This window comes from Notamacropus eugenii, chromosome 2 (genome assembly GCF_028372415.1).
Source record: "Notamacropus eugenii isolate mMacEug1 chromosome 2, mMacEug1.pri_v2, whole genome shotgun sequence".
Lineage (NCBI taxonomy): Eukaryota > Metazoa > Chordata > Mammalia > Diprotodontia > Macropodidae > Notamacropus > Notamacropus eugenii.
The window spans coordinates 330,215,744-330,240,038 of NC_092873.1; the positions used below are offsets into that span (position 1 = coordinate 330,215,744).

Consider the following 24,295-nt stretch of genomic DNA (forward strand, 5'->3'; position numbering starts at 1 on the left):
AACCACAGCCGCTACCCATGATTCTGCACTCTAAAGCCTGCCCCAGTCCTGTCAGTGCCAGCTGGACCAGCCTGGGCTGTGCTCCACTAAAAGCCCAATGTGAGAGACCTTTCCTGTCAGCCTCCAGACTGTCTTGGGCTGGAAATTTGTTTCACTTTGTCATTTTGTGGCTTCTGCTGCTCTAGAATTTGTTTAGAGTCATTTTTTACAAGTATTTTATGGGTTTTGGGGAAGAGAGCTAGACCAGGTCCGTCCTTCTACTCCACCATCTTGGCTCTGCTCTCCCAGGGGACCCTTTTCTTTCACTGGGTATAACTGGTGCTGATAGGCAAGTTGGTTGCCCATAGCAAGTTCTAGGTAGCAGTACCAGGGTGAAAAAGAATCTTGGTGGTAAATGTGAAGGGAGCAGAGCAGGGTGCCTGGTTATAGTCCAAGGTAAAGAGGAGCACTAGTGCTTACAGAGGACCAGACAATATTCCTAGAGTACAGAGTACAGAGCAGGAGATCAGTAACTATACCTCTCCCAGAATCATACCACCTTGGAAGTACCAAAAACTTGCAGACTCCCAGAAGTAGCTCTGAAAATAATAGCACAAAAAAAAAAGCTTAAAGCTTGGGATATTGCCTCACCAATTCCAGATAAGAAGCGCCCAACTTTTACGTAAAATTGAAAGTCAAGAAATAGTCTAGAAAAGTGAGTAGACAACAACAAAAAAGAATTTGACAATAAAAAGCTACTGTGGTGTCAGGGAGGACCAACGTGCAAAACTCAGAGGACATGTAAAAACATGCTACAAAAAACCTCAAAAATAAAATCTAATTGAACAAAAGCCCAACAAGAATTCCTAGAAGATTTTTTTTTTAAAAAGACATATGGATTGTATAGGAAAAATTGGGGAAAGGATTGAAAATGATGCATGAAAATTATGGAAAGAGAATTAACAGCTTGGTAAAGGTAGCACAAAAAATGCGGAAGAAAATAATCCCTTAAATTATATTAAATCCCTTAAACAGAATTGACCAAAAGCCTAAAGAGGAACAAAAATTCACTGAAGAAAAGAACTCCTTAAGAAGCCTGAGAGACAATCTCTATAAAAGTGAATTACTTGATAGGTCTGCTCTAGAAGGATATAATAAAGCAGTTCCTCTTGATTTAAGTTGAGCTGGAGACCCATCAAAATAGATGAATGAGTCAAACTGATGTCAAATGAATGTCAAATTAGTGTTGAGCTGTAAATTTTATGAAACACAAACTGCTGAAATTAAAAAAAATAATGTGTGTGTGTGTATATGTAGTATACGTTTAAATATATACATTTGCATATATGAGTGAATATTAATCCATAAATTTCAACTTTAATAGAACTTTTAATTACAAAATGTGAACCAAGTATAGTTTAAATCAGTTCTTAAGCTGTGTGTTGAGACCCCATACAGGGTCAAGACAAATTTGTCAGTAGTAAAAGATTTCTGAACATGAGATGACCAAAAATTAATTAAAATTCAAGCACATAATGAATCTAAGCTGTTTCTGGCAACATTTCCATGTGTTGCATTGCATAACTTCACTGCAGCCTTGGTTCTGAACACAGAGCGTATGTACTTTGCATTGCACATGCCCTCAGGACATGCAGTGCCAACAATGGGAAAAGGGATTATGAGTGAAAAAAGTTTAAGAAGCCCTTGTGTAAATGATCCTAAGAATACCAGTCTTATTAAGTAATGACTCTTTCAGCTTGATGTATGAATAATATTTTTAAATAGCTGCCTTTCTTAAAGTTGTAAGCTTCAGATTTTTCTCCTGTCTTCCTGTTTTTCCTTTCTTATATACAAAAATTTGTGTAAAAGCAGAACTATATGAAGTATTTTTTGGTTTTAGTCTTACATATAACATAAAATGGAATTTTGAGGTACCCCCCCCCTTTTTTCTTGAAAAGAGGATTGCCCTTTTAATATCTAGGCTGTGGGGAAAATTAGATTAGATCTTATGATTTAAAAGACAATTTTCATATTTTTCTTTCACTTAAAGCTCCCTTTAACTCATCATTATTTATTTAAATAAATATTCTTCTATCACATATGTTTTATAGTGTAACCATCCCTCTGCCCATTCCCAGAGAGCTCCTTTCTATAACTAAGAATAAAATAGGGGAAAAGAAAAAACACTTCAGCTAAACCAACCAATACAGTGAAAAATATATTGTTCTATATAAAGTGTTCTATAACGAAATCTCCCACCTTGTAAAGAAGTGAGGAGAATGCTTTTATATCTGTTACTTGAAGACAAGACTGATTTTACAATATTTACTCCTGTGTTTTTGTTGTTGTTTCTATTTCCATTGTTACATTCATTGTATATTTTTTCACTTTGCATTATTCGCATTCTTCTGTATATTCATCATGTTCATTTTTTTCCAACAGTAATGTTTCTTTATATTGATACCCTATAGCTTGTTTGACTGTGTCCCACTTGATTGGCATCCATTATATTTCCAGTTTTTTGCTACTTGTAAAAGTGCTAGTATGTATGAAACCTATTTTTTTTTCTTTTTTTTTGCCATTGACCTCATTATGGTATATATCTAGTGTAGCTTTGGATCTCACTGGAATTTCTGGATCAAAGGATATGAATATTTTCTGCATTTTCTTCACAGAATTCCAAATTGCTTTCCAAAATGGTTAGGCAAATTCACCTCTCCAACAAAAGGGCATTAGTGTTCCTGTCTTTCCTCCGTACCATCAATGTTGAATGTTCCTTTCTTTTGTCCTCTGCCATCTTAACTGAATAGGAGGGAGAACATCATTGTTTCTTAGTTGCCAAGTCTAATGCTTCTTAATCTTTATCCTTTTTGACCTCTGTAACATATTATAGCAGTGATCATGTTCTTTTCTTGCATTCTCTATCTTCTTTGCATTTTTGCTGAGCTTCCTTTCTATTATTAACTTCTTAATTTGTTATTAATATATAGAAATGCTTTTTATTTGAAAGGTCTATTTTATAGTCCTACAACTTTGCTGAAGCTATTGTCTTAATTAGTTTTCTTAGCTGATTTCCTGAGATTTTTAAAGTAAAGCATCATGTTATCAACTAGGAATAATTTTGTTTCTTCTGCCTCTTTTTGTTTTTCTTCTTTCTCTTGTCTTATTGCTATTGCTAGTGTTTGTAGAACTATATCAAATAATGATTAGGAAAGGAAAGAACCTTACTTTACTCCTGCATTTATTGGGAAAGCTTCTAGCATATCTTTATTATATAACATCCTTGGCTTTTGGTTTTAGATACATACATTTTTTCATACTATTAAAGAGAGCTCTTTTCTTATACCTTGTATTGTTTAATATATCTCTGATGTTGTTAGTTTGGATATTATTTCTTTTGGTTTATTTGTAAAAGTGTCATATGGTTCTGAGAAATATTTATTTTCTTTAGTCGTCCTCTTTCTGGACTGCTGAAGTCCTGTGCCACAGGACTTTCAGTTATCATTTCTCTAACAATTTGTTAAATTCTATATTTTCTGATTTTTTTTTAATCTTTTAGGTTTATCAAACTCTTAATATGACCATTAAAGTCTCCTACTATTATTGTGATATTCTTTATATCTTTTTGTAATTCAGTTAACTTTCATTTTTGAATTTAGATGCTATAGCATTTGGAGCATCTAATGTAATATTGATTCATTGTAATGATTTCTTTAAACCATAATGCAGTTTCTTTGTTGATTTTTATTTGTATTACAAATTTTTAGTTGTAGTTTTTTTGATAGCACAGTTGCTGCTTTTGTTTTGTTTTTTTTGCTTCACTTGATCCATAGTAAAGTTGATTCCAACCTTTAATTTTAATTTTGTATGAATATTTAATTTTTACATGTTTCTTGTAAGCACCAAAAAGATTGAGAGTTTTATTTTCTTTTGCCATCTTTTTATTGTGTAATCCATTCATATTTAAAATTTTTAAGTTATCTCCATATATCTTTAGTATTTTAAAAAAAATTTACAGTGTTTTTGTTATTCCCTTTTTAATTTAGCACTTTTTTTCTAGCATTAATTTTGTTTAATCTATACTGATATAATCTTTTTTTCCACAGGTCCTTTTATTTCCTTTAACTCCTCCCATTTGTCAACATTTCCCTTATTTGTGATTTCTTTTAGTTTTTTAATTCTTCTTTTCTTACCCCTCCTCCCTTTCTAAGTTATTAATTTAAAAACTCCCCTCCTTTCTTCTACTCTTTTTCTGATTCTTTTTCTAATAGGATTTTTTTTACCTCATTCACTTTATTGATGTTCTTTCTGAAATGTATTCTGAAATTTTAAAATTATTTGATTCAAGTTTTGTATGTTTAGTGACTCTTTAATGCAGTTGCTTAGTTTGTAGAGATTTTAGGCATTTTCTCAACTTTTTTTTTTTTTGTCTTTTGATTTAGTGGCACAGTAGATATTAGAATTCTGTGCCTCAAGTGAGGAAGACCTGAATTCAAATCTGATCTCAAGTACTCTCTAGCTGTGTGATCCTAGGCAAGTCACTTAACCTCTGTCTGCTTTAGTTTCTTCAGCTGTAACATGGGGATGATAATAGTACCTATTTCCCAATATTGTTGTTAGAATTAAATGGGATATTATTTGTAAAGCACTTAGCACAGTGCCTGGCATATAGTAGGGGTTTAATAAATGTTTATTTCCTTCCTTCTTTGAATAAATTTTGTTTGTTTCTATATTGACAACATCAGACATCCCAGTCATAATGATATATTGTTTGATCCAATTCTGCATACTTGTGGGGTTTTTCTATTAGAAATGAACTCTTCATTCTGTTTATTAATAACAAAATAGAGGATTGTATGTGTAATGAAATCCTGAACTTCTGTTATATTTGATTACATAATAGTGTATATTAAATTTCACATGGTCCAAAATTGCTCAGTTCATTTTCCCTTCTGAATTGTTTTCTTCTGTGAGTTCTTTATTAATTTTTCTTTCTTTGCTTCACTTTTTTCCCCTTCAATTATCAGCTTTATTTTTTTCAAAATTTTTAATTTATTTATTTATTTTTTTAGTTTTCAGCTGTCACTACTATAAATTCCATATTTTCTCCCCATCTTTCCCCAAGATGGCATATAATCTTATGTGGGTTCTACACATACATTCTTATTAAACACATTTTCACATTAGTCATGTTGTATAGAAAAATTAAAATGAATGGGAGAAATCATGAGAAAAAACAAACCAAAACCAAGCAAAAAAGAAAAGAGTCTGCTTCATTCTGCATTCTGACTCTATAGTCCTTTCTCTGGATGTGGATAACATTTTGCGTCATGAGTCCTTTGGAAATGTTTTAGGTCCTTGGCATTGCTGTGAAGGGTTAAGTCTATCAGAAACAGCCCTCACACACTGTGGCTGTTAACTGTGTATAATGTTCTCCTGGTTCTGCTCACTTCGCTCAGCATCAGTTCATATAAGTCCAGATTTTTTTGAAGTCTACCTGTTCATCATTTTTTTATAGCACAATACTATTTTACTACATTCATATACCACAAGTTCTTCAACCATTCCCCAATTGATGGGTATCCCCTCTATTTCCAGTTCTTGACCACCACAAAAAGAACTGCTATAAATATTTTTGTACTTGGGGCTCTTTTCCCATTTTTATAATCTCTTTGGGATACTGCTCTAGAAGAGGTATTTCTGGGTCAAAGGGTATGCACATTTTTATAGCCCTTTGGGCATAGTTCCAAATTGCTGTCAAGATTGGTTGAATCAGCTCACAGCTCCACCAATAATGAATTAGTGTTCAAACTCTCCTGTATCTTCTCCAGCATTTATGATTTTCCTGTTTTTCATGTTAGGCAATCTGATAGGTATAATGTGGTACCTTAGAGTTGTTTTGATTTGCATCTCTCTAATCAATAGTGATTTAGAGCATTTTGTCATATAACTATAGTTAGCTTTAATTTCTTCTTCTGAAAACTGCCTGTTCATATCCTTTGGCCAGTTGGGGAATGACTTATGTTGTTGTTAATTTGACACAGTTCTCTATATATTTTAGAAATGTCACAAGACACTGGTCATAAAAATTCTTTCCCAGTGTTCTGCTTCCCTTCTAATCTTGGTTGCATTGGCATTGTCTGTCCAAAAACTTTTCAATTTAATGTAATCAGTTATTCATTTTGCATTTTATAATGATCCCTATCTCTTGCTTGATCATAAATTCCTTCATTCTCGAAAAATCTGACAAATAAAGTATTCCTTGCTCCCCTGGTTTGTTTATAGTATCAACCGTTATACCTAGACTGTGTACCCATTTGGACTTTATTCTGTTATATGGTGTCAGGCATTGGTCTATGCCCACTTTCCACCACACTATTTTCCAAGCAGTTTTTGTCAAATACTGAGCTGTGGTCCTTGGGTTTATCAAATAGTAGAGTGCTATAGTCATTGACTATTGTGTCTTGAGTACCTAACCTATTCCACTGATCTATCCCTCTATTTCTTAGCCAGTTCCAAGTGGTTTTGATGATTGCTGCTTTTTATAATATAATTTAAAGTCTGGTATGACTAGGCCATCTTCTCTAGCATTTCTTTCCATTAATTCCTTGATATTCTGGACAATTTTGTTCCCCCAGATGAATTTTGATATAATTTTTTTTAGCTCTATAAAATCTTTTTTGGTAGTTTTCTTTCTTTTATTTGAATCTCTATCACAATCCACTAACTCCTCCCTACCCTACAAATTGAAATCCTCTATTCAACAAGTAAGAGCAGTCAAATAACAAAAACAACAACCTGCAAATTTCAGAAAATAACATCTCTATGCATCTCACATCTATCACTTCTTTGCCACCAGGTAGAAGGAAACTGCATCATTAATTCCCTGAAGTCATGATTAATTATTGTAATTATTGATCAGACTTCTTTAGTATTTCAAAGGTTGTTTTCTTTTTTAATATTGCAAATTGTTCTTCTGGTCATTTTAATTTTACTTTCCATCAATTCCTACAAGTTTTTTACAGTTTTTGTAATTTTGTAATATTATTTGTAAGGTTTTTTTTTTTTTGTTTTTGTTTTTTAGCATAAATGAGTTTTGTTTTATGGGAGTTTTTTTCTGTATCATCTTGAAATAATCATGTGGAATCATTCTTCCTTTGAAAACTACCTATAAATCTTCTTTGAACATTTTATCTTTTGGGGCATGGCTTTGGTTTTTTAAAATTTTTCTATTAGTTTCCTATGTATTTTAGATATCAGGTCTTTATCAGAGATGTTTGCTACAAAAGTATTTTTTTTTTTCCATATCAACTGCATTAGTTCTATTTTTAACTGGCTTGGCTTGTGTAACAGCTTTTCACAATTAACTTCATTCTATGATATCTTCTATCAGTTTTTTTAGTTAAGTCATCACCCTTCTCTACCCCCACCCCTTCACCTTTGCACACTCCCGTTTTTGTCTGGAATGTTGTCTTTTTCGTGTTCTCTATATTTTAAATGATAATATCTTTTATATTTAGGCCATGGATCCATTTGTACCTTTTGTGTTTTATGGTATATTTTGTTGTAAACTTCATTAGTGCCAGATCACTTTTTAATTTTCCAGCATTTTGTTGTTGCCAGTATTTGTTGTCCTTGGATTTGTCAAATACCATGTTATATGTCTTCTGAGATTTGTTTACCTAATCTGAAAGGTAGGAGTTAATTACTTAAACTATGCTACAAAAACAGTAATCATTGATAATATTTAGTAATTATTACTTTGTACTTTGCTACTTTCTGAAGTTATTACTGCAGTTAATTTTTGTTAAATATGTAGAATTATCTAAATTCTCATATGCAAATATTGGTAACTTTTCTCTACATAATAATTTAATTCCTTTATCTTTGTTTCATTATTATGGGGTTTCTAGAATTATACCAAATAATAGTGATAGCTGTGCCTTAATTCTTAATCTAATTGGAAAGTGTTGTAATATTTCTATTCCTTTTAGTCTTTTAAAAATCATGAATACATGCTGTAACTTTTCTAAAGTCTTTTCTGCAACACTTAACATGATCATATAATTTTAATGATTATTAATGGGGGATATTATGTTGATAGTTTTCTTAATGGTAAACTGTTGGGACTGGAAGCTCAATTCCGTGTGGACAGTCTCGGGCAGGTAAAAGTGGGACTTCTAAATCTTAGAGTCTTATGAGGCCCTCCATGAACAGCGGGGGTTCGAGAAGGTCAGACCGAGCTAGCTCGGCTAGCTCGGGTATTTCCACCTCTCCCCCGGAGATACGTGATGGGTGGAGTCTCCCTGCCCTCGAGGTCGTCCCTGTTTGGGCGCCAACTGCCAAGCCTAGAGGCCTGTATTGGGCTACCCGAGTCTTTCCTACCTCACCTCCCGAGGTCTTCGGCTGGCCACGCCGGATGCACGTATGAGAGAAAGGACGTTCCAGAGTCGAACAGGGGTTGAGCTTTATTCCAGGGAATCGGTTACAAGTGCAGGGGGATCTTCTTTCTTAGGAGGAAGAGGGGGAGATTTCCTAAGGAGGCTAAGCTTAAGGGATTGGAAGTAGAAGTACAAGCGGGGAGAGAGGGGGAGGGGAGAGAGGGGGAGGGGAGAGAGGAAAGAAAAGAAGCGGAGCCTTACTGTCCTCTTGGCTCCACACGTGCTAAGAGAGAGCTTTCTGGCTTCCTCAATCCTACTTAATCTTCAGCCACACAGTTTGCATCTCAATACCGTGCTGTTAGGTAACTAGGTGTGCTCCAATCCGGGACGACCTCGAGGGCAGGGAGACTCCACCCATCAGGTATCTCCCGGGGAGAGGCGGAAATACCCGAGCTAGCCGAGCTAGCTCGGTCTGACCTTCTCGAACCCCCGCTGTTCATGGAGGGCCTCGTAAGACTCTAAGATTTAGAAGTCCCACTTTTACCTGCCCGAGACTGTCCACACGGAATTGAGCTTCCAGTCCCAACAGTAAACCATCTCTTTATTCCTAGTATAATCATATTATTATCAAAGTAAACTGTCTTTCAAATACTTTGCTGTTGCCTCTTTGCTAATTTTTATTTACTAGTTTACATTAGTATTCATTAGATATATTGATATATAGTTTGTTTTACCTCTCCCTGGTTTGCATATCGTTGTCATGCTTGTCCCATCTAAAAAAGTTTGGTAAGAAGTTTGTTTCTTTGTTTTTACAAACAAATTATGTAATACTATAGTTAATTTTTCTTTAAATGCTTGTTAGAACTGCTACAAATCCATCCTGTTCTTTATTTTTTCCCAATTGGAATTTTACTTATCCCTTGACCTTTTTAATTATTTTAAGTTTATTTAAATTTTATATTTCTCATCTATTAATCTTTTCATTTCATATGTTTTTGTAAATATTCATTGTACTTTTGTGTTTTTTCTGCCAGTATTTTCCTGAGATTACAATGCATTATTTAAATTTTCTACTTTGTTTTTATATTCTTATTTTAACAAAAGCTTTCAATTCTATCTTTCTGTATTCCTAATTTAAAAAAAAATTATCATCTAAACTATTCAGGAAGTTCTTGAACTTGTTCATTTCTTTTTTCATGATTGTGTTTCTGGGGCAGATTGCTTTTGCTATTATCCTCATTATCCTTTACCCCACAGTATTTTTGTTCTTGAAGGGGTTCTCTTTTTGATTGTTCACTTTTTCTTTATCTCTTCTGATTTTTATTTTTTCCCCTCTGTTTCATTTTCTTTCCTTGCTCCATTTAAAAAAATATTTTTCTTTACTTGATGTATTTATTACTGTTTTGAGGTGATAAAAGAATTCTCAGCTATAGACACAGCTCTCAATCTGTCATCTCTGTGGAAGTCCCTCAGTATAATGTTATTTTCTGATTCTGTTTTATAAGAATGCTATAATAAATACAATAATATCATTAGTTATTGTAAAAATAATGACTAATTATTGATAATAAGGCTTACTGGCTGCCACAATTATTATCATCATTGTTTTCATGTTACTAATTCATTAGTATTATATCAGAATACTTCAGATAACTTCCATTTTATATATAAAACAAAGAGAACTGCTAATTGATAACAAGTTTCTCTAAATCATATTATTCTTAGATTGTGTTGTACCAAATTCATACAGCTCTACAATATTAAATTAGTTTCTGATGACAGCTTCAGCAATGAAAATGAACTTTTAATTATCCATACTGAAAAAAAGTTTACAATTACCATATAAAAATAATACCTAACACCCCCTCTTCTCGTATTCTTTAACCCAGAATGTACTGGTATACAGAAGTACTTAATCGTTTTGTTAATTGGCATTTTAACTTTGTTTTTATGTTTTTGTTGAAGACAAGCTAACATAATATTAAGAGAAGTGTTCTTTTTACTTGAAGTTAAATGGAATATAGAATGATCTACTGACTTCAAGACCTAGAGTCTTTGGTATCTATGGCAACAGAGTATCATATACTTTTCTATAAGCTTTAACTGTTTCAGAATTGTTTTCTGAATTTTGTCTAATTAGGGAATAATAATGGAGTGGGGGCTGGTTTTTTCTGTCAGTATAATTACCATTTAAATTAATATATTTCCTCATAATGTCCTTTACAGTTTACTTTTACCTTTTCTTACCTTATAGATATTAGAGTCTTTTGATTGTATATGTACGCATATTTTTAAATGAGTGTTTATACTACTTATTTTAAATAAGAGGACAATCTTATCCTAAGAATTACTTTAAATATTTAAAATGGATATTTCCTCATTTTATGTATGAATTTATATTTACAGCCTTTTTCATATTTGCTCAATTAAAAGGCAGATCAAAAAAATTTCACATGTGAAGGTCTGGTTTTAAAATTATAGAATAAAACAGATTTTTCTGTTTATTCATTCATTGATTCACTTATTAATTCAATAAATATTGAATTCCTACTTTATATAAATTACATATTGAGGGCTAAGCTGATGCAAAAGAAATGTAGAGTATCCTTACCCTCTAGGAACTTACAAGGTATTTGAGGAAATATTCAGGTCACATCAGAATGTTAGCTACAAAATGGCTAAGCAACAGTGGAATTTTTGTTGTGGTATTTATTATATAGAAATATGGAAAACAAATGCCATAAGATTATATAAAGGGAGAAGTCTGAGTCTTTTTGTTGGAGGAAGCCACTTGAAAATGAGCAGTTTTTATGTTGTTTTGTGAGACGTTGAGAAGATAGAAAAATTGTGAAGTTTAGTTGGGGGACAGTTTATTGAGAGCTTTGATCATCAGTCTCATCAAGTTGAGAAATTTGAATTTTATCTTGTCTTTTAGGAACTGCTGAATTTTAAGGCAGGGAATAAATTATATGATAAAAGGAAATTTACTAGAATAATATATAAGGCATGTTTAAGGTGAGAAAGCCTGGAGATCGTTATAAGAATCTAGGCATAGAGCTGTAAAAACTAGCAATCATCAATATAGGAGTTGTGGCCATATGGCACATTTAGGGAATTTTTATTTGGTTACCCTGCATAGTAAATGTTTCAGTGCACCAAAAGAACTCAACAAAGTACATAGTGTATTTCTGGTTGTAGCTTGAGCATAAGGAGCTTAAGGAGAGGTGATTTCTAAATATAGCTTTATAAACAAATATCTGTCAAACATTACTGTATAACAAACGCTGGCAATTTAAGGAGAGACAGGACAAGGAAACTTACAGTTTAGCTTGTGTAACACATATTTGCAAATATATATGTAACAGCAAAACTATGAATTGTTAAAATTTTCATAGGTTTGTCAGGTGAATTCATAGAATTTCATTGCATTTATGGTCAATATACATTGTGTAAGTATTCAAATAATTAGTTTTTTCAGTAGTATCTATACTAACCTTTTTTGTATCTTGGATACTTACGGCAGTGTTGTAAAACCTTTCAACCTTGTCTCAATAATTTTTTTTAACGTAGGAAATAAATGCCTAGGATTACAAAGGAAACCAATCTTGTTAAAATATAGTTACCAAAATATTTTTTAAAAAGCAAAATTTTATGGATCCCAAGTTAAGAAACCCTCATCTGATCTAAAAATCTTTTACTAAAGCCCTATTCTGAGCCTTATTTATAGTTTTATGGTGACCTTGGATTTTCAACTCCTTTACCAGTAGAATCCCCTGTGGCAAATTTAGAGACCTCTTGTGGTAAATTTATGGACAGGAATTACACAGCACAGGTAGGCACAAAGGTTTAGAAATCTGCATTTTTGAAAGAAACATCCAAATCAATAATATTACAGATGTATTTGTGTATTGAAAAACAAATCAACACTCCACTATTTATTGATTTTCATTTCACATCTGTGCCTCAGATTTAAAATCTCAAATAGATTAAATTGTACTCAATAGGACACACTATTTTTCCTGAAGACTGAGGTACTGAAATCATTGTATTGTTTATCATGTATTGTAGCACATAATTAATAAGGTCAGATATAGCATAGAACAAATATTAACATTTTAACGTTTTAAATAGCAGTTACTTGAGAATTCAGCACATTGAGATTATTCCTTTTTCCTTTTCAATTCCTGTAATAGTGATCCAGATAAAATTTCTACGTGCTGAAGAATTGTAGTGCTGCTGATAGTTGTAGAGAACTTGTAACCTTTAGTATATAGAATGCCCTTCAAGTGGTAGATGACCAAAAAACACTACAGATTTGCTTTACCCTCTTGGTCTGACAAAAGATTTCAGAGGTTTCATTCTTAGGAGGTAAAGGTAGGTCAGTAGTACTAAAGATTGATAGTGGAGATATATGAGAATTAGAAGGATATGAGGATGGGAGAAAGATGATATGTAAGTGATTTTTTTTTTTGATATTGTACATATGCTTAGAAATTGCAGAATGTGTGTATCTATACTATAAGAATAAGTAAACTAATAGTTTTTTCTTCTTTCACATGCCTTAATAATGGGCATTGTATTTTCAAATAAGTTTGTTACATTGGCAAACATTGGCAAAAAAAAATGGTTTTTTAAATGTAATATTTTCTTTTTAATTTCTAGATGGAAAAAGTGGAGGCAGATCTAACTAGATCCAAATCTCTTCGTGAGAAACAATCTAAAGAGTTTTTATGGCAGTTAGAAGATGTCAAGAAAAGATATGAACAGCAGGTTGGTCTTTTATTTTAGGAATGTTATTTTATTTTTTAATAATATTGTATTACATCAGAAAAATCAAAATATTTCCATGCTTCAGCTATGTGCTGCCCTATTTACTTCAAATATTTGATATAATAACATTTTAGTCAACAAAAGAATTGCAACTGTCCCCATGAAGTTCATGATAAGATTTTACATATTTATTATATTTCTCTACATTGATTCCTTTTTTCATCTGACTCTTCTTAGTAAAAATAAGAAAATATCTAATTTCCTTGCATCTCCTTTGCTCAGTATATATTTTACATGTTCCTTGGTAATTTCAAGAAAAAAAGCATTATCTCATCTGCTTAGAGTTTTATGAAGGCACTGATAATTTCTGTGACTTTAGTGTAATCTCTCTCTGGAAGTCTTATCTTAGTTTGTTTATTTTCCTTGAATTTCCTATCACGTAAAACACACTAAAAAGACACCAACTTAAAAATAACTCTCCCCTTGTTTTAGTCTTAAATTTTGACTCATTCAGAAGTATTGTTCTTTTATTTTGTTGACAGAAAATAATCCAGTGAACAAATCAGTTTCTAGGGTGTAGTCTCTTCATTTGTTATTTGCCCATATTTTAGGTTTTTTCACCTTCATGTTTGATGATATTAATTTCCATTTATATTCTGTTTTTAGTGTAACACATTTTGTACGTTTAATCTACTGAACAATTTAGAATATTGAATGATAAATTTTCAGTGACTCTTGTCCATATATTATAATCTAATTGAATGAATTTGAACAAAGCATATATATTCTTGTATTTATGTTGCATATAATATGTTTTCATTAGAAATGTATAATTTTTGGCATGCCATAGGTATGCAATAAGAGGGAGAGAGTAGGTGGGATGGGAATCCTTCTTTGATGACTTTCCAGTTAATTAACAGGTATTTATTAAGTGCATATTACATGCTAGGCATGATTCTAGGGATGCATGTACAGAAATGAGAAAATCCATTCAAAGATTTTACTTTCTACTGTGGGGGAGGAGTAAATGTTCATAGACAAATAAATGCAGAATAATTACAAAGTAAACATTTGATGATGGAGAAAATTACACTAAATATGGAGAAATCATGAAAAATCTCTAAAGGAGGTGGTATTTGAATTCAGCCCTCAAGGGAGCTATCATTTGCAATGGCAGAGGTGATATATTAAAGCATACTAGGCATGGGGCGGGGGGCAGTCTCTGTAAAGGTATAGAAATAAGATATGGAATGTTATGTATATGAAATACAAAGTGTACCAGTATGAATGGAGCATAGAATCCATGATGTGGAAAGAAGTATAATCTGCCTGGAAAGTTTGTCTGGATACATATTGTGCAGGACTTTAAATGTCAAACAGGAGAGTGTCCATTTTATCCAAAAAGCAATAGTGAAACCATTGATGCTTCTTGAGCATGGAAGTGATACGTTCAAACTTGTGCTTTTATGATGTTAATTTTGAATAGAAGGGAGAGACAGGATATAGGAAGATCAATTAATAGTTCAGGCTAGAGTTAATGTAGACCTTTGGTTAGGTAGTTGTGGTATGAGTAAAGAAAGGTGTATAACATATGTTGAAAAAGTAGGTAGCAGGTAGAGTTAGCAAAATTTGGTGACTAATTAGCTGTGGTGAAAGGTGAGATGAATAAATTATGAATCTGGGATAATTGTAAGAATGGTATTTCCCTTGACAACAATAGAGAAGTTAGGAAGAAGGGTGGAATTAAGGAGGAATATTATAAGCTGAGTTTTGGACATGTTGAGTTTTAGATACTTAGAAGTCATCCCTCTGGAGATACCATTCATATAGCTGGAAATGTAGGACTTGAGTTTGAGAGAGGTGAGTATTGAAGGAGTATATATCTACAAAGAGATATTTAAATCACTGGAAGCTGAGGATATCACTAAAAGAAATAGAGTATAGATTTTTCCACTTCCAGGAGCCAAGATCGCAGAATAAGAAGTAGATCACTCTCAGCCTTCCTTGTTGACCTCTGAAAGGTCAAAAAATATCACCCCAGGAAAAACCCTGAAACAACTGAACCAGTACAGCAATCTTGTAGCCCAGGAATCTTGGAGGATTAATGAGAAAGCTCCCTCTGATTCTAGGGAAGGGGGAGCAATACAGGATGGGAACTATCCCAGCAAGAAAGTGGGAAATAGATCTAGGAGAGATGATTTAAAAATTATTGATCTATCTGAAAGTCATTATGAAAAAAAGAACCTGGCAAGCATCTTCCAAGAAATCAAGGAAAACTACCCTGAGGTCTTAGAACCAGAAGGTAAAATAGTCACAGAAAGAATCCACCAATCACTTCCTGAAAGAGATCCCAAATTGAAAACACCAAGGAATATTGTAGCCAGATTCCAAAATTACCAGGCCAAAAGAAAATACTCCAAGCAACCAGAAAGAAGCAATTTAAATATCATGGAATCACAGTCAGAATTATGCAGGACCTTGCAGCTTCTACATTAAAGATAGGAGGGTGTGGAATAAGATATTCCATAAGGCAAAGGAGTTTGGATTACAACTAAGGTTCAATCACCCATCAAAATTGAGCATAATCTTGTAGGGGAACATATAGACATTCAATAAAATAGGTGACTTCCAAACTTTCCTGATGAAAAGACCAGTGCTGTATAGAAAATTGGATCTTCAAGTGCAATACTCGAGAGGCATAAAAAGTAAACAGGAAATATTTGTTTCCTTTCCCAATAGTTATTTGATATAGTTCTAGAAACACTAGCAAGATATAGCAATAAGACAAGAGGAAAAAACACAAAAAGAGGCAGAGGAAAGAAGAAAAGCTAACATGTTATTAATAAGAGCAAACTGTTTACCTCCCTACAAGGCAATTCAACAGTTATAACTCGTGAGAATTGTATTGTTATTATAACATATAAAAGGTGTATACATAGAGGGCATGGATATAAGTGGACTTTGATGTGATGATAAATCTAATTGATTAGTGAAAAGGGATTGTACTGGGAGAAGAGAAAAGGAGGAGGTGGACAAAGGTAAATTCCATCACATTAAAAGTCAAAAACCTATTGCAGTAGAAGGAAAGAAGGGTGTGAGATGAACACTCTTAATCAGATTTGGATCAAAGAAGGAATAACATAATCCGTTAGATATAGAAATCTAACTTACCCTATAGGAAGTAGGAGGAGAGAGGGGAAATAAAAGGGAGGGGATGGATAGAAGGGAGAGAAAAAATAGTAAGGGAAAAGGGAAGGAAAAGGGAGAGGGCTGATAGAAGTGAGGGTAGACTGAAGGAGGCCTTGGTCTAAAACAAAACTATACTGAAGAGGGAAGGGGAGAAAGGAGAGAGAAAAGCAAAATTAAAGGAGGTTGGGGGTGACAAATATAATAGTAAGACACAGATAGTAATCATAACTGAATATGAGTGGGCTGAACTTTCCCATAAAATGGACGGTGATAGCAGACTGGATTAAGAACTACAATCTTGCAGTGTTGTTTACGAGAAACACATTTGAAGCAGAGGGATACATGCAGAGTAAAGATAAAAGACTGGAGAAGCATATATTATGTTTTGACTGAAGTAAAAAAAGCAGGGGTAGCAATCCTGATCTCAGACACAGCAAAAACAAAAAATGAATATAATTAAAGGAGATAAGTAGGGAAGCCACATCCTGCTAAAAAGTACTTTAGACAATGAAGTAATATCATTACTAAACATATATATGTGCCAAGTGGTATACCATCTACATTCTTAGAGGAGAAGTTAAGGGAGTTATAGAGTGAAATAGATAACAAAACTATGTTAGTGGGGGACTTCAACTTCCCTCTCTCAGAACTAGATAAATCTAACCACAAAATAAACAGAAAGGAAGTTAAGAAGATGAATATGAATAGAATTTTAGAAAAGTTAGATATAGTTGATCTCTGGAAAAAAATTGAATGGGGATAGAAAGTAATATACCATTTTCTCAGTGGTACATGGAACCTACACAAAAATTGATCATTAGGGCATAAAAACCTCATGGTCCAATGCAGAAAGGCAGACATATTAAATGTATCCTTTTCAGATCATGATGCAATAAAAATTGCAAGTAATTAAGGGCCATGGAAAGATAGAATAAAAATTAATTGGAAACTAAATAATCTAATCCTAAAAATGAATGGGTCAAACAGCAAATCATAGAAACAATCACTGACTTCATCCAAGAGAATGACAACGAGACACTATACCAAAACTTATAGGATGCAACAAAAGCGGTTGTTAGGGGAAGTTTTATGTCTTTGAATGCTTACATGAATAAAATATAGATAGAGGAGATCAGTGAATTGGGCATACAACTAAAGAAGCTAGAAAAAGAACAAATTAAAAATCCTCAATTAAATACCAAATTAGAAATTCTGAAAACCAAAGGAAGGATTTTATAAAATTGAAATTAAGAAGACTATTGAGCTAATAAATAAAACTGAACTGGTTTTATGAAAAGAAAAAATTAAATAGATAAACCTTTTGTTAATTTGATTAAAAAAAGTAAAGAAGAACATCAAATTACCAGCATTAGAAATGAAAAGCGTGAATTCACCACTGATGAAGAGGAAATCAAAACAATAATTAGGAGCTGTTTTGTACAACTGTATGACAATAAATTTGAAAGTCTTAGTGAAATGAGTGAATAATTGCAAAAATATAAATTGCCCAGATTAATTGAAGAGTAAATAAAATACTTAACCTCATTTCAGAAAAAGAAATTGGATAAGTCATCAATGAACTCCTTAAGAAAAAATCTCCAGGGCCAGATGGATTTACAAGTAAATTCTATCAACCATCTAAAGAACAATTCATTCCAGTACTATTTGTTAAATAGGCAAAGGAATCCTAATAAATTCTTTTTATGAGGCAAATATGGTGCTGATACCTAAACCAGGAAGAGCCAGAACAGAGACAGAAAATTATAGACCAATTTCCCTAATCAATATAGATTGAAAGATTTTAAATAAAATATTAGCAAAGAGATTACAGCAATTTATCTTAAAGATAATCCACTATGACCAGGTAGGATTTACACCAGGAATCCAGGGCTGATTCAATATTAGGAAAACTATCAGCATAATTGGCCATATAAACAACAAAATTAACAGAAATCATATGATTATCCTAGTTGATACAGAAAAAAACCTTTTGACAAAATACAATATCCATTCCTATTAAAAACACTAGAGAACATAGGATTAAATAGTGTCTTCCTTAAAATGACAGATAGGCAGCATCTATCTAAAGTCATCGCACTACATGTGATGGAGATGAGCTAGAACCATTTTCATTAAGATCAAGGGTGAAATAAGAATGTCCATTATCACCACTGTTTTTCAATATTGTACTAAAAGTTTTAGCTTTAGCAATAAGAAAAGAAAATGAAATTAAAGAAATTAGAATAGTGTATTGCCAAGGCAATATTTGCAGCACCCACAGTGACTATGAATATGTTGGCATAGTTCTGAATCACAAAGTATAACAGACTCTCCTTATAAATGGCAGAAGAAGAACATTTATTCAGACACCAGAAAGCCAAATACGTCATAGTAACCAAGAAATTTATACACGTTAACAATGCAGAGGGCAACAACATCCCCAAACCTTCCCCCTGCTAGGGTCTTCCCACAAATCAGCTCCCTTAAAGAAATCACAAATAGGGTTTCCCACTCACTCTAGTTGTTGCTTTTCCCAGCTCTAAGTGTTCTCTAACCAACTTTCTCTCAGCTCTGCTCCACCCTTTCTGCTTTACCACTTCCTGTTCCACCGATTCAGCAAATTCCTCTCTATCACAGACTCATGTGACTCAGACAGGTCACTTTGGTATATTAATGAGTAGAAAAGATTTTCCCATTTAAATTACCATCACATTCTTTAAATTACCATTACAAATAGGCTATAATAGGGCTATAAAACTGCTTACCCTTCTACCCAGCAATCCTACTTCTAGGTCTGTGTCCCAAGAGATCAAACAAATGGGAAAAGGACCCACATGTACAAAAATATTTATAGCAGCTCTTTTTGTGGTGACCCAGAATTGGAAATTGACAGATGTCCATTAATTGGGGAATGACTGAACAGTTTGTGGTATGTGAGTGTAATGGAATGCTACTGTGCTATCAGAAATGATGAGCGGGCAGACTTCAGAAAAACCCAGAAAAATTTATGTAAACTGATGCTGAGTGAAATAAACAGAACCAGGAAAACATTATAAACAGTAAGAACCACATAGTGAGATGACTGACTTTGATAGGCTTAGTTCTCCTCAGCAGTGCAAGGACCTAAGACAACTCCAAATGACTCAAGATGGAAAATGCTATCCACATCCAGAAAAAGAACTTTGGCTTCTGAATGCAGAGGGAAGCCTGCTATTTGCTCTCCTTTTCTTTTGTTGTTTTTCTTTCTTCTTTCTTGTGGTTCCTCCCATTAGTTCTAATTCTCCTTTACATCATGACTAATGTGAAAATATGTTTAATATGAATGTGTAAGTAGAACCTATATCAAATTGCACACCATCTTAGGGATGGAGGAGGGGACAAAGGGGGAGAAAATTTAAAACTCAAAATCTTATGAAAATAAATGTTGAAAACTAAAAATAATTACATTATATCAAAAACTGATAAAAAAGAATAAATGCTTACATGGAAATTGTATCAACTTTATTAAATACACAAATTCAGTTCAATTCAATAGATATTTATTTAGCTCCTACTATATGCCAGCCACTGTATTAAGCACTGGGGATACAAATAAGAAAAAAGAAAGTCTATGCCTTATTTGTCCAGAATATCTGCACAAGGATGTGGACATGCAGGTATTTCATATTGGAGATGAAAGTCTTTGGTAAAGCATTTTCTCAGTGAAACTTTGAATCCATCATCCCTTTGTCATTTGGTAGGTCCTTTGGAGACATTAATGGTCATTGGATTAACTGGAATTCTTACTTGTTATTTTTCTTGACAATGTTGCTGATCTGAATAAATTGTTCTCCTGGTTCTATTAAAAAAAAAAAAAGATATAAAGTTTAGAGAGAAGGTAGTCTAGGAGAGAGCCCAGGATAAAACCTTGGAGTAGACATATATATATAAGAAGAACATGAATGATCATGATCCAACAAAGAAAACTGAGAAGGACCAGTAAGACAAGCTTTAGTCTACAGTGTCACATGTTGCAGACAGTTCCAGAAGGATATGGCCTGAGAAAGTGTTGTTGGATTTTAAATAATTAAAACATAAAATGCATAGGATTACAAAGGAAATTAATTATACTGAAAAGCAGTCAATCAAAAAAATCAATCAATAATTAAGTATTTATTAAGTGGCTGCTATAGGCCAGGTACTGTGCAAAGCACTGAGGATGTAAAAAGACGCTAAAGACAGCCCCTTCCCTCATTCAATTACAAAATAATGAAGCAGACAATATGCAAACAAATACATATGAAATGAACTATGTACAGGATACATACAAAATATAACTGAGGGAAAGCACTGGAATTAAGAGGTGTTGGAGACAGCTACCTCTATAAGTTAGGATTTTAGTTGGAACTTACAGGAAGCTAGGAGGTCAGTCATTGGATCTGAGGAGGAGAGCATTCTAGACATGAGGGACAAGTCAGAGAAAATGTTTGGAGCTGAGAGATAGAGTGTCTTGTTAATGAAACAGCCAGGAAACCAGTGATACTGGATTGAAGAATACATGTAAGGGAGTAAGGTATATGAAGACTGGAAAGGTAGGAGGGACTAGGTTTTGATGGGTTTTAAATGCCAGAAAAAAACATTTTGCATTTGCTCCTGGTGACAATAGGAAACCACTGGAGTTTGAGTGTGGATGTGGCAGCAGCAGTGGTGGTGGTGGTGGTGGTTACATGATCATTTTCGGCAAATCATTTTGGTGTCTGAATGGAAGATGGATTAGATTTGAGACAAGTAGACTCACCAGTAGGCAAGAGCTTACTGGTAATTGTCCAGGCACAATGTGATTATTAGAATATATTTGAGTGGTGTCAGAGGAGAGAAGGGGACATATTCGAGAGATGTTGTAAAGGTGAAATTGACAGACCTTGGCTACAGATTGGATATGGGGTGAGAGATAGTGAGGAATCTGTTTTCCTCTACAGTAATAGGGAAGGTGAAGGGGTTGGGGGTGTGGTGGTTAGGGGGAAAGATAATGAATTCTGTTCTACATAAATTGAATTTGAGATATCTTTCTGGGCATCCAATTCAAAATGTCTGCAAGACAAATTCCAGATTGGAAGTCAGCAGAGACATTGAGGCAGGAAAGGTAGATTTCAGAATCATCAGTGTAAAGATGGTAGTTAAATCTGTGAGAGCTGATGATATCACCAAGTGAAGTGGTATAGAGGAAGAAGAGAAGAGGGCCCAAGAGAGAACACTGAGGGACACCTATGGTTAGAGGGCATGATTTGGAGGATTCAACAAAGAAGGAATGATAAGATAAGTAGGCTGTGTTCTTTGAAGAGGACCATGACATCAGAGAAATCATGACATGCACTTGACTTTGTTTTGAGTGAGGGAGGGCTGTGCAAGGTCACCAGCCTCGCTTTCTCCTCCTGAGCCATCTGGATCCAGTGACCAGATATTCATCAGGATGATTGGAGACTGCCCAGGATGCAATGGGAGACCTTGGCCCTTTAAGCTAAGGCCTTTACAGGTACTCACTGAAACTGAGGTAAATTCAGTGAATAGCCCTCTTTAAAAGGTAGTCAGAGAAAATAAATAGATAAATCAGGATGGGAGGGGCAGGAGCTTCAGGGTTGTTGTTTTGAATAGAAACTATTATTATTGACATTCACTCTAAGCCAGGAGGGTCCAAAATCAGCGATTGAGTGGAAGTTGGACGGGGACCACTCCGTGTTCAATCCTTGGACTTCAGAGTACACAGGCTTTAGGGGAGTCAAGAAAGGAAGAAGGAAGGGAAGGGGAGGGGAGGGGAAGGGAGAGGAGGACAGGAAAAGAGAGGAGAGGAGGAGAGGAGAGGAGTTGCCCAGCTAGCTGGGTCCTCATTTAGGCAGCTCTATTTACTCACAGTTTGTGTTTGTCCTTCATTTCAAAGAGGACCATGACATCAGAGAAATTATGACATGATTTGCACTTGACTTTGTTTTGAGTGAGGGAGGGCTGTCCAAGGTCACCAGCCTCATTTCCTTCTCCTGAGCCATCTGGATCCAGTCAAGATAAGTAGGAGGAAAACCAGGAGAGAGTGGTGTCCCAAATACCTAGAGAGAAGAGATTATCAAGGAGAATTGAGTGATAAACAGCATTGTTAAGAAAAAGGCCGTTAGATTTGGCAACTAAGAGATCATTAGTAACTTTGAAGAAAGTAGTTTCAGTAAAATAAAGTTGGAGTCCAGCTTCTAAGAATGAGTTGATACCATTCAGAATTCACAGTTATGATATGTATTTCTCTCCCTCTTAGTCTCTTATACTTATCCTTCCAAGGATACTGTCCCTTTCTGAAGTCCATATTATGACCTTTGTTGGCCCTTCCAGTTTTGTAATTCTTTTATTTACTGAAAATATTAGACTTATTCCCTGGCAGCACACGAAAACTTAGTTGCACAGGATGGTCAAGTATGCATGGGTTAGTTTCTTCATCCTTCAAGGTAATTCTTATATCAGGTAGATCACAAATCTGTTGGTATATATGATTATCTGAAACATAGGACAGTACTCAGAGTACTATTATAGAGTATAACCCAATTATGTAAAGTCTTACTTAGTTCCAACTCTTGAAGTCAAAGCATGATACCTCTTTCACCTCTTCCCTCCCATCCCCAACCCTCAGCCTTTCCCTATTCCTGAAAGTGGGAGTAACAATTTAATTCTAAGACATAGATGGTAGTTTTCATAGCCAGGGTCAGGGACTCAATAAGATGAAAGGGGAAGATTCAGAATATGGGGATGGGGTGAAGAATTGTAAAGGGGTTTTGTAAACGTTTGAGGAACTTTTTTTAGGCTTTAGCTGGCTCCCCAGTCATGTCCTTTCTTTTCTTATGTAGTTCTCAGATATTGGCCACTTGCTTGATTCTATGATTTTACTGCCAATATTTGTTACTTCAATCCAGGGTTTTCCTGGTGTATTGCATTCTCACAGTTCCTCACCTACCTATCCCTGAGGCAAAGTTATAGTCCTCTCAAGGTTTTCTAAGGGTTTGTACTGCTAAGTAATAGTGGGAAACGGAATTAAAACAGACATAAAATCCCTCCTTTACTTCCCTTCACTTTTTTTGTTTGAACCCATTAGGCAAAGCTGCACAAAAACACTAATTGGTGACTTCTTTGGATGTACAAAAGGTTAAAGTAAAATTTATCTCTATTTACATTCAGACTGTTGTGGACAATAAGAAATATATATTGAAGAGAAGGCCTCAAGAAGATATAATAAAGAAAAGGATGGAGGCTGGGAATTATACATTATGATACCAGAAAAAGATCAAGACATTGAAGCTAGGAAAGTCTGGGGTGGGAGGAGAAATAGCATTAGTGATTTGCTCTCTCCTCTTCCCTTTTGCTGTCACCAGACAAGCTATTGAATTGTTTATCCTAGATTAGCCCTAGGAAGAGTGGACAAGCAGATTGGTTTAAGGTAGTAGTCCCAGGCAGTAATAGGCCAAAGGAGAAGGAAAATTCTAAATCATGAAAGCAGAGAGGAAGGCAAGGCACTGTGGCCGTAGTACCACGTGTGGCCGAGGTGAAGATTCTTTTATAAGGATTTATGCCAGTAGTCAGGCTTATGTAAGTCATGGACTGCATATGCACACCCACATATAGACAGACAGACAAATAGATGTGTTAATGTATATGCATTACATATGTATATGTTAGGTTTTTATGAATATAGTGTCCAAATCTGATTAAATACAAACTTTTGCTATACAGTAGTGTTCTTGATACCATTTTAAATTCCTCTATAATAATATGATATTATAGATATAAAGATTGCATTTAAAAAATTCTAGACCTTTGTTTTCCTCCCTATAGGGAGTCTTTGGTGAAGAATCTCACCATTAACACTACACCTCAGTTACTATGCTGTGACTTAGGTTTAGACTAATGTCTGAAGTATTGAGAGGTTTAGCGACTTGTCCTGAATCATAACACCAGTATGTGAGAGG

General features: G+C 34.2%; 1 protein-coding gene across 3 annotated transcripts in view; it reads left to right on the top strand.

Annotated features, from left to right (window-relative positions):
• CEP112 (centrosomal protein 112) overlaps positions 1–24,295 on the top strand; it is a 587,248-nt gene that overhangs the window by 229,190 nt on the left and 333,763 nt on the right. For all 3 annotated transcript variants that reach the window (XM_072645484.1, XM_072645485.1, XM_072645486.1), the window contains one exon: positions 13,023–13,130. In XM_072645484.1, the coding sequence (XP_072501585.1) occupies positions 13,023–13,130 (108 nt within the window). The remainder of the gene's footprint in view (positions 1–13,022; positions 13,131–24,295) is intronic.